Genomic DNA, 12,492 nt, shown 5'->3' with positions numbered 1-12,492 from the left:
ACCAATCACAACACTTGCGGCCCGCCTAAAAATTGGCGATGTGCATGTCAGGCGACGCAGAGGCTACGGATAACCTACGGCGTATACCTCACGCACAACTATAAATTGGACTTTACATTCCTCAATAACCACTTTATATCCAGAAATGAAGTGACATTGGACCATTTTTTCAAATTGCTTTACAGGTGCTGCTATAAGGTTTCACATAATGAAAAAATAACTATTAAAGTATTTAAATTTTAAGTCAATATTTGGCCTTATGTGGCAAGAACCTTCTAAGCACGCTCATTTGCAATGAGCCAGTTGTTATCGCAAAATAAACATGGCCTGCTCCGTGATGGGGTCCTGATCTCTTTGTTAGGGTTTATTTCATGATAACGACAGGCTGACCTGTATCTTACGTAATAACAGAATAAGTTCGACTTTTATTGATTGACATGCCCATTTAGGCTTGTATTTGTTGTACAGCTGTACGCTTAATGACGCAGCACTAATCTGAAATAGTTGTGTTAGGACATTAATCTACATTGAACAACGAGATCCGTTTGGCTCGAGTTATGCCCAGAAGTGCTCCAATTTTCTTCCCATTACTTACATAATAAGAACACACACACAGCTACTTCCATTTTGCTGTCTGTCACTGACTGAGCATTTCTGTTTGCATAATTAACAGAGATTTGCTTATGACAATACTTTTTCAACATTGTCTTTTTAATTCAACACAGCCCTGATTGTTGATTCTTGTTGACATGATAGTTGTTAAGTAACACCATTCGAATTTGTTGAGGAACGATTTTGTGAAAACTTGCATTGTTTAAATAGATAGCCAATGAAGTTATTCCTGTGATGTACTCGAAAAGGCTGGTCATTTTTAACACCTCTGCTTATTGACACCAGACATTGTTTTAACATGAGCCCACTTGGGTGGTCACGTAGTTTGCTGAGCGATGTCTCTTGGAAATGTCGGTGGTTTGATGTACAGAACTCAGATAAACACTTGAGAACAGCCTTACAATTGTGTGATAAACAACTATAAAATATGTCATCAACAAAATATGTTATATGTCTAGCCATAGTATGTAACCATGGCCAAACCTGATAACTGACCACAGCACATCCAATTGCGAGTACAATTCCGATTGACAGTTGGCTCTTTTTACTGGGAGGCGGAACTAGAGTGGCCATTTTGACCGTTGCAATCCTCCCCATTCATATCAATACCACTGACGCATCTTGGTAATATTAAATATCTTTGTCTGCAGTCAGAGAATGAACAATACCTACGTTCAATAAGGTACGTTTACTAAAGGGCACATAATCACTCTGCCGCTCTAGTGGGGAATATTTTGTCAGCCACACACCTCACATTAAAAAAACGACACAAATTTATCTATTTCTGTGAATATTTTACAGGAACTTGATGAATGCTCTGCCTATACAAAAAAATATATATATTTCTTGCTAAGAGCTCATCTCTGGATTTTTATTCAAAACTCTTCTACATAATATATATTTTACATATATATTTTAGGGGAGAGCGGGGCTCAAAGTAACGCTTTTTTTTGGCTTTGGCTCTATCATTCAAAAATATATAGGTTAGATTAATATTTTGTTTGTTGGACCTACTGTTATCGCACAATTACACCGAAAGTGACAGAAGTGCAAACGTTACAACTTCCCCTATAGGTGGGGTTAATTGTAACAAACAGAGGGTTTGTTGTAACACCTGCTAGAAAATTTTGTTTAAACTCAAATAATTCAATAAAATTCTGTCTACATACTAAAGTTTGATATTGTTTATATATCTGCCTATAATAGATTGATATCCACACATTCATCAATTCATGATCCTTTATCTAATTATCCTTGTATTATGCATCAATGCATATAAATAGATTTTTTGAAAGGGCTGCATAATTAAAGGTGCTCTAAGGGTAACTGCCCCGTACACTTTATTTTACTTTACAATCATATAAATATTATTTAATACAAGAGTGAGTGCAGGTGCAAAAGGGGAGCTTGGCTCTTTTCTAAAGCCCCCCAACTGAAAATCATGCGAGCCTACTCAATAAACTTTATGAAATGCAAACTTTTATAAAAACAAACGTTTGTTTTAGTTTACATATAAACACACAATCCTAGACAGTTAGGGACCACAATCTAATCAGTATTTAAAATAATATTTATTTTTAATTGTAAACATTTTTATATGTAACATTTAATTTTATTCTTCCAATTTTATGCATGTATATGTAAGAGCATAATTACAGCGCTTTTTACAATGTGAAAACTTTAAAAAGTTAGCGAGATGTTGGTTTTGCCGGTTGTTGATGAGTAACAGCTGTGAATGATCAAAACGCGCTTAAGCAGCCACGTCACAGGAGAACAAGTGAACAGTGTCCCAATGTCAAGTCAGCTAGAGTCATTACCAGTGACCAAACCTGCATACACATTCTCAACATGGAACGAATTGAGACACTCGCGGAGCAGCACCCGCAGGCGGCTACAGTGATTGGGTGCGCCGCTCTAATTTGCCCGTGTAGAACGTTGCGTCGCATTAGTTCCGCTTTTGCCGCTCGCGTGTAAACTCAAAATAAATGTATACTTTTTTACTTGGTCAGCACGGGGTGGCCACAGGGGTGGCCAGGGACATGTCTACAGAGGCACGGGCCACCCTTGGCCTCCGTGTAGAACCGCCACTGAAAGTAGCCATGTTACAATTAACCATGTTAGTTTGTGCCCTGCTCACCCCTACATATTAAGAGCTCAGATGCAAAATACTCTAAGTGCATCTGTTTTCTTGTAAATTAGCTGGATTGCTGGATCAGGTACCTCTGAAATTATTGCAGAATATTGACACACTATTGAAAATGCTGGTGATGCTAAGCGATGCCATAGTGCAGGTTCTTCACAGCGATGCCATAGAGCAGGCTTTCTCACATCCATCCAACCCATAGAGAGACGGTGCCCTGCAGAGTTTAGCATCAACCCTGATCAAACACACCTGCCTGTGATTTTCTAGTGATCGTGAAGCCATTGATTAGCTTGCTCAGGTGTGTCTGATCAGGGTTGGGGCTAAACTCTGCAAGGCACCGGCTCTCCAGGGTTGGATGCGAGGAGCCCTTCCATAGAGCACTGGTTCTCAACTCCAGTCCTCGGGCCCCCCCCTCCAAGAACATTTTAGATGTCTCCATATATAAAACACCTGATTCAGTTCATCAGCTTGTAAGTGTATTAGGCTTTGTCCACACGAAGCCGGTGCATTCCCTATCCGATCATTTTTTTTCCTTGTTCTAAAAAATTATCCGTAAACACGAAACCACTGAAACCGACTGAAAGCGGTGTAGTATATATGCCGGACCAGTATGTGGCACTGTAATTCTGCCACAGATATACACTATACACGAAGAAGAAGACTTTGAGCATGCGCATAACCAACGTATGGTGTTGTCCATTATCGCTTGTTGCTCACCACAATTGCATAGAAGCAATAGATTTTGCTGTAATAAAGCTAGTAGGCTTTAGTAGCTTCTGTAGCACGAACACAATCACGTAGTCCGCCGTTATTGTTGTTGCTGTTACGTGTGACGCTTCCGACACGTGATGTGATGACGTTTTCGCTTCACAAAATATACGGATTGGCTGTACACACGAAACCGCAAGGGTGTCGATTTCAGATTTATCCACTTTTGGACCCAGTTTCAAAAAATAGCGGTTTCACTCTCTCAAAACGTCGTATCCGTGTGGACGAAACGGCAATATGATAACAAATTTATACGTATACAGTGATATGTGTCTCCGCGTGGACATCCCCTTAATTAAGGAAAAGTTTCAAACATTCTGGAAGGATCCTAATGAGTGGAATCAGGTGTTTCATATAAGGAGACATCTAAAACATTCTGGGAAGGGGGGCCCGAGGACTGGAGTTGAGGACCACTGCCATAGAGGAACCATTTTTGGTTTTCCATAGGACCATTCAGCCAAAGGTTCTTAAAAGAACCATTACCTTTTATAGTCCTTTTATAGAACCTTTTTACACTATAAAGAACCTATAAGATCGTGGAACCATACAGCCAAAACAATTTCTAAGGCATTATGTAGCACCTTTATTTTAAAGTGTAAATATTGTTATTTTATATATATGTTGCTTTTGATAAACGTGTCTCCTAAATGTAATATAATATTTTTTTATTGTGAGGAGAACACAACAAGTTTCTTGTAGAAGTTTTGCGTGGTAGTTGACATAAGCTTCAGATCACTCCTGACAGAGTTACAGGGCTCTGTATTGCAATCACTGCAGACCTGTAACAAAGGCCTCTCGTGCTAGTATTACAGTGCCTGGCATCTGGCTGCACGTTTATGAACTACAGGCAGCCAAGTAGTTGACCAAAATAAATGTCATGTGTGTGTTCCATTTACTTAAAGCTTTCCCCCCAGTTTCTTTTCATCATCCAGAATAAACAGACCAGGGCCCCATGTGCATCATGGTCTGTTAAATCCTTTCTAAGCAGCAAGCCTGTTTGTGAAAGCCCCCCCACCTGCCGCCATGTAACCTGAGCAACAACAGAGTGTGCCCAACAGGAGGGGGTACAGGGAAATATTATCTTCAGACCAATACAGGTGCATCACATTTGAACTTCACAGACATTTTGTTAGTGACAGATAGCAAATAGAGATCATTAGAACAGGGTCACCTGTCAATGCAAAAACATGATAACTTATTTTTTGCTATTGTAGAGTATTAGACTACTGTAAGAACTGGTCATATTTTATCAGACTGAAGTGGAAAAACACTTTTTTTCTTGCTTTTCGTGAATTAGGGGGCAGCAACCACACCACATGTCACAAAAGCCAAGATTTTAGGAAACTCTATGTATTGGCATACGAATGAGGAGTAAAAACTAAGCATAAACTTTACAGTTTTTTTATGTGTACAATTACCACAGCTGGTTTAAGGTGACAAACTATCAAGCAACATTTAAAGTGAATAACAAGTTATATTTCAAAGTTTGATTTCACATTGATTTCAATCTACACTTAATCAATATTGAACAAAATCCTACGTGTTTTGAATCGAAATAAGGCGAGTAAATGTTAAAAGAATTTTCTTTTTTGTGAACTGTCCCTTTAAGACTATCAATTTCAGGTCAAACCAAGTTTGATAGGTCAGACTTGACAGTGTGCTATTTCTCCGTGATATAGGGTGAGGTGAATGTCTGCTGTTCTCAGCTGCCCTTTTCACCTGCTGCTGCTCCCCCTCGCAAAAACACTCTGTAAACAGATGAAGTTCTCAAATACTTGTTTACTGGCAAGCAGATGATTCTGCAGGTATACTGCAGACATTATGAGAGTTGAGCAAATTTGGGGTGAATGACAGGGCGCGATTGCTGGTACTGCACTGTGAAACGTCTACGAGCTGAATGCCAATGAGTGTTATGTCAGGTGTACGGACTGGAGTTCGCCAAATCTTTGCTTTCATGGAAACGTGCCAAATAGCACGTAGAGAAAAAGTTTCTGGAAATGACAGAGATGATAATTTAGGAGGTTTTTTATATCATTTCCCTCTGTGAATAATTAGCAAAGGGATTTTTTGGGCGGGGGTGGTAAGAGTTATTTTTTATATAAATACCATTTTGTCTCACTGAAATCACTCCTTGATTATTTATATTTTTAGTCAGTTTAGTTCATATTTTTATTGAAATTAAATATGCTGGATATTTTTATAATCTGTATTTGTATTTAAACAAGAGAGGTGGGTTTGGTGGGTTTACCATTCCAACTGTGCTAAACTGCAATTTAAGCTAGAAAAGTTTTCTTTATGGCACCAGGATTTTGGATGGGTTTTTAATTGTGATCCAGTCTGTGAAAATGTCAAGCTAAGACATTGTTTATCATTTACTGTTTTCTACATTCATCCTTACATAATGTAAAGAACATTGTGTGAAAATATGACTGAGATTTTTTTATATTGACGAAGACCATGTCAAAGATAATTTCGGAAATCGTCTCGGTTCTGACTGTAAACCTGTTTTTTGAGGTAGGAAACAAGGACCGCACCATGAAATGACACTGGGGAAACGGCATCAGCGTTCATGCATCTGAATAATTTGCAAAACTAGTTAATTTTATAGGCGACAGGAGATGACATCAAGAGTGCAACAGATACCGGCGGCATAAAAAGAAGAGCAAATAGCGCACATTAACTTCTGGAACAAACATTAGTGTTGTAGTAAAGACTACCTAAACCAAGACCAAGACCAAGACAGGCCGAGACAAGACCAAGACTTTAAAGGGTCGAGACCAAGTCAGGCCGAGACCAAGTCAAGACCAAGACCAGTGCAAGTCACTACATTAAAACACTTATGATAAAATGTGGAATATGCATATTATTGGGCACTTCTTGTCTAACCATTTATTCTGAACTGTCTTTCCATGGCTTACCATCCACTTAACACAATGCAGGTGTTTTTAGTTAAAACAATGCTTGAACAATGCCAACATCATATGCCAAACCTGAAAAAACTGCATAAAATTAATGATAAAAAAATACATTTGTGATGTGCCATAGTTGTGGTCTTGACCGTTCTTGAAATAAAATTCCGAGTCCTCTTTGTCTGAGACCGAGACGAGACCAAGTAAAAATGTGGTCGATTCCAAGACGAGACCAAGACCTTTAAAAAGTGGTCTTGAGACCGGTCTCAAGAACTACACTAACAAACATGAAGCGAGCACTACAGTTACAAGGAGTAATGGCAATGAGATGCAGCTTCTCATTTCCTATCTCTGGAAACAAAAGTTACAGTTGTAACCGAGACGGTCCCTTTTAAGGGAACACCATGCTGTGTCATAAAACTACACTTGAACAAAATGCCAACTATGCCATACAAATTGTGTCTGTCCTGTGTGAAGGTGTTATACACAGATCAGGATATAAGAACCTGGTTCCAGGTAAGGAAGAAAGGTCCAAACTGTAGTACCTCATAACCTATGCAGGGCTTCACAATGAATTTACTGATGGTCTGCTTGGAGACAGGTTGACTCTTGTTTAAGTCTCCAAAACAAACCAAAAGTTGATCAGACCTTCTCCCCAGAGAAGACTATCTCACATACTCTTCTAATGCCCTAACAGGACATAATAAGAATAATCTTGTTGATCTGCCGACTCGTGAGGAGGAGGATGAAGGCCTAAAGAATTAAGGTTCTGGTGACATGACAAGGAACCTTGGGTATATACCTTGGTCTTGGGTATAGAATGGCTTTACTTCTGCCTTTAGTGAACTCCAGACATGAAAGAGAAGCAGATGATGCTTAAAGGTCACCTACTCTCCTCAGAAAGGTGAAGGCCAAAAGAAATTATTATTGAGTGACAGAAGTTGTCTATACATAACTCAACTAACCTGCAAAGGGTGCAACAATCCCTTCTTAAAATACAGTAAGGTCCCAAATTGGAAATCTCACTGAGATGATGGTCTCATCCACATGTACAATGCAGGAAACGAACAACTATGGGATTTCTGCCTAAAGAACCCTCATTAAAAGGGGAGTGAAAATCAGCTAAGGCTGCAGTATACTTCTTAAAGTAGAGGGTGCAAGACCTGAGGAAAAACGGTCTTACAAAAAAATCCAGAAATGTCAAGGTCAATGTTTTTCACTATATAAGTAAAAACTCTCCACTTTAATGTATACAGTTTCCTGGTGGAGGAAGCTCTAGAGTTAAGTATGATCTCAGCAACCTCCGTTGAGAGACCCTGGTTCACAACATGATCTCCTACAGGGCCCAAACCCATAATTTCCATATTCGAAAATACGTCACTCCCGCCCTGCATCAGAATGTTCCTCCTCAGGGAAATCTCACATGGTTGACCTGCTAGGAGAGCTATGAGGTCTGAAAACCAAATCCAAAGATAAATCTGAAGGGCCAGTCTATTCAAAAAGCGCAACCTCAGACCTCCTTAGTGATTTTGTATGAGACCACCTACATATTACCTGTTCTGGTCAATACATGTGCAATATATGTGCCAGAGGAGATGTTGCCCTCTCCACAGGCCTCTTGCTGAGCGGCCTTCCACTAACACTCCCCAACCTGTGAGGGACGTGTCTGTCTGACATTGCGACCCCAAGGTCAGACCCTGGTTGAGAAACCACGGTTTCTTCCATATAGACCGGGAATGAAGGCATTTGCACATAACCCTGAACTTACAGAACGATTGCCCCTCGGGGAGTAGCCTTTGAGTCACCACGGAGATCTCATGTGCAGTAGGCCAACAGGAATCACGTTGGACGCTGCTGCCATCAGACCTAGTACTTCTAAAAATACTTTACAGTGTGAACTCGGCTTAATTTTATCCTGAACACTGCTGTCAGGATTGACTCTTTGCGAGTGGGAGATAGATGTGCCTGCATTGTCACCAAATCCCAAACCACCTTGAGTTGCCGAACTGCCAACTTTTGAGACTGTACTTACACCATACAGTAGTGTATTCGGATCCTCTTAAGTCTCAATGGAGCAAATGCTGAATCCATACATTTTTTGAACATGCGAGGGGAAAGAGCTAGGCTGACCAAAAGTACCCAATATTGGTATGCTTTTGTCCAGATAAAAAAATACAGTCTGTAAAGCCCAGACTGAATCTCAAGGAGGGAAACATACCCTATGGCCCCTTTAACCATGGAGATTTAAAACAATTTCTTATAACACCCTATGAAACTGGGGAAATGAACAGTGAACTGCATCCTGTACCCTTTTTCTCTCTCTAGACCTTTTACAGCCCATGTGATCAAATAGCCTATTAGCCAGTGGTTCTAACATGTTGTTAGAACCATGTATCAAAACGGTTCAGAAAATGTATCAAAACGGTTTCTAGCATCAAAATGTCTGGTTGTTGCGTTTGGTTACACTAATATAATATACTAATATATGTATATATGTATCTGGCCACTTTATATTTGGGCATCTGCTAACGTCTTCTATCCACTCCACTATAGTACACGGATCTGGTAGCTGTGTTGAAGAAGTTGATAGTCAACTTTTTAAAATTACTTTGTCTGTCTGTGTTGATTCTTGCTATACTTCCGTTGCCAAAATGAGTGCGCATACGCTGCCACGTCATTGTGTACAAACAGTAAAAGAGTCTATCGTTAGAAGAAGCAAATTTATTAGAGGAATCAACCTCCCAAAGTTGTGTATGAGGAATTTGTACCATACAAGCCTTGCCCACTAATTAGATGTAGTGCGACATGGTTTTTGTATGGAAGGCATTCAAAAGGCTTCGTGGGCTTCAGGGATAATGCCAGCTCGGGAGATAAATGCGTACTGTAGTAAAAGTATAATCCACTTGCCGCAACGTCCTATAACCATTGTATTATAGCCTATTATGTTTAAAATGCTAGATTAAGTGCTTGTGTAAACTTGGGCAGAGAATTAATGATTTGCATACTTTAGAATGAAGATCAGGAAAGAAGGAAGCCCCCAACGCTGAGATTGCACTCGTTTGTAAGAAATCTCCCTCATGTAATTTGCTGAATGATATAGCCTAGTTTCTTCCTTATCTGCTGGTAAATGATTTTAAACCAGCAGTATCACAAGTTACAATCGATCAACTTCTTATATCTACAGTGGTGTGAAAAAGTGTTGGGCCAATTCCTGATTTTTTATTTTTTGCATGTTTGTCACACTTTGATGTTTCAGATTATGAAACAAATTTAAATATTAATCAAAGATAACACAAGCAAACACAACATGCAGTTTTTAAATGAAGCTTTTAATTATGAAGGGAAAATAAAATCCAAACCCACATGGCCCTGTGTGAAAAAGTGTTTGCACCCTAAACCTAATAACTGGTTGGTCAATGACGCAGTTGAGCCACCGCGCATGACCCCGCCCCTAACATAATTGCGAGCATGCAATCAGTTTCCAGCTGTATTTGAAAGTCAGGTCAGCTTTCCCACAAGGGGGCTTGGTTTAAACCACTTGAGAGCAGAGAATTCTGCCTATTTTTCCAAGATTTTGATAACTTGTTTTATTTTTCTTTGCCGTTTTTACCAGCATTCATATTTGGTTTGGTGGTTAACACATTTTTCTGATGTGACAAACTCATAACTCATATAATATCTGAATTTAAATTGACAACTGTAAATTACTAAACAAGTACCCTCTCATCATGGTACTTTGAAAATAAATTGGGTCTACTAAAAACCAAGAAATGTTGAAATAGTTTTAGCTGTCATTTGTAAAACAGAGCTTTATGACTAGTGTAATTTTTTATTGCAGTGATGTATGAATGAAGCACCAGTGTATGCGTGTGAGAACAAATAGACATAAACATTTTAGGCATGAAAGACATTTTTTAAAAGACATTTCAAACTGTTTAAATGTTGTCTTTTCCAGGAAGCTGGCAAGTGCAGGAAAGGAACTCAAAGATAACTTCCTGAGAGCCCTGGCAGAACGGGAGGAGGCCAACCGCAGTGGGAAAATGGCTGTGAGTAGATTATTACAGCACTCCATTTGCTACGTAATGGGATTCCCCCAGAATATTTCTGCAATTCCATTAGGATAGGAACAAAATATACACTGTGTCAAATATAAGGAAGGCGACCCCTTCTTTATCATGGTTATGTTAAGAACAACATATTGAAAATGGAAATGTTTTTCTTTGTTTTTATGGGCTCAGACAACATCTTTATCAAACATTCCCTGTTCACACGGATTAACAAAAATGACTTAAAATGCTGTATTATGCATGTCTGGCTCCAGGTGTTCTTCTGAAAAAGAGTGCTTTGGAGGCACAAGCCTCTTTCACACAGTTATTTGGGTAAATTTACCAAAATGTCTTTACCAATAAATACAAAAATGTGCTACTCACACATGCAACTACGTTACATCTTTTTACTATTAAAGAGCAGTGTTGGTCAAGTTACTTGGAAATAGTAATTAGTTACTGATTACTGATAACTTCCCAAAGAAAGTAATCCCGTTACTTTACTGATTACTTATTTTCAAAAGTAATTAGTTACTTTACTAGTTACTTTACTAATTACTTTTAAAAACATGATGCACGACCTGAATGCTACAGTATAAAGCAACAGGGCCCGGTTGCATAAAGCACCTTAAGTGTAATTTTCCCTTAAGTTCACCCTTGTGTTTCCCTTAAACTTTAGGGTGTTGCAAAAAAAAAACGTACGTTTTTTCTGTTGCATCTCCATGGCAACAATAGTATTTTATACCAACAAACCTGGGTCGCTGTCGTGAAACATTAACGATTACCCTTACATAAGAGAACCATTTAAGGGATTATACTGTATGCAACACCCTTAAATTATTCTCTTACAGTAGGTAAGGGGAATTTACCCCTTAAGTGTCATACTTAAGGGAAAAGCTTAAGGTGCTTTATGCAACCGGGCCAAGACCTTTCAGCCTAATTCTATTCTTTCTGCATATTCCATCATCTAAAATTGAATCAAATTGAACATTCTCTGTTTTTACCTCTCGACACAATATTAAATTAACATTACTATACATCGTTTAAAAGGTCTACGGGTTTAGCATCAGTGTATGGTCTCTGTTTTGAGGTACAGATGCTCTAGCATCATAAATGTAGTATTTTGTTACAGAAGTCCAGATGACAACATGCTGAATATAAACGGGACTTCTTACCTTAGTGTATAACGATCGCGAGTCAAATCCAGTCTGTTTCAGATGTGTGAATAACCCATGAAATCAGTTTAATAAAATTCATCAAATGACCATTTTTGTCCACAAAAGTCCTGGACAACAGGTTTAAATGCATGCAAGGTCAAAATATAAATTTAAAATTACCCAATTTCTCAGAGATCCCCAAACGATTCGTGTGAAGCCGTTCAATGATGTTCAATGGCACAGACCAACAATTGTGCAAAATGTATTGACCTAGTGCTAACATGATTTACTGAGAAGACATTATCGACATCAATACACATCATTCATCATTATTCCAAGCAATAAAAACACTCATTTGGGTTGTTTTCACATATGTTGGTGCGCACCGTGGTGCGGCCTCGGAGCGCACCAAAATACATTGTATCATTAGTGCGGTCCGTGTTCACATATATATATTTTTTACTTTACTCGAAATGCCGCACCGTACACCATGTGACGTACATCATTGGTCTCTGACAGCTCTTACCATCTCATGACCACCCCCACGTTTCCACGACAACCAGCCTGACAGGGATAGCGCAGCTATCAAGATGTGGAGAGAAACGATGCACGTCTTTGCGAAGTTTCTTTGCTTTAACGAGAAATTGCGTAGCTGTTCTATTAAAGCCTTTCTCACGGAGCCGTTTGCTAAAAAGCCCGTAATGTCACTATTTGTGTGTGGAGGACAGCTATGCATTTATAAAATCATCAGCTCAAACGTAAAGGAGACAGCGAATCTCTATGCAACGGACCAGGATTGGCTTGTTTGTTGTTAACCCACAATATAACACCCGGATCACGTCACAACGGAAGCCCAG

At 39.2% G+C, this 12,492-nt stretch overlaps 1 protein-coding gene across 2 annotated transcripts in view; it reads left to right on the top strand.

The window, feature by feature from the left end:
* The window catches only part of cfap299 (cilia and flagella associated protein 299), a 98,863-nt gene that overhangs the window by 28,520 nt on the left and 57,851 nt on the right, over positions 1 to 12,492 (top strand). For both annotated transcript variants that reach the window (XM_055199907.2, XM_055199906.2), the window contains exon 3: positions 10,388 to 10,478. In XM_055199907.2, the coding sequence (XP_055055882.2) occupies positions 10,388 to 10,478 (91 nt within the window). The remainder of the gene's footprint in view (positions 1 to 10,387; positions 10,479 to 12,492) is intronic.

Source organism: Misgurnus anguillicaudatus, chromosome 22, assembly GCF_027580225.2.
Source record: "Misgurnus anguillicaudatus chromosome 22, ASM2758022v2, whole genome shotgun sequence".
NCBI lineage: Eukaryota > Metazoa > Chordata > Actinopteri > Cypriniformes > Cobitidae > Misgurnus > Misgurnus anguillicaudatus.
Note: the sequence above shows the minus strand (reverse complement) of the source record. Positions and strands in the feature narration are given on the sequence as shown.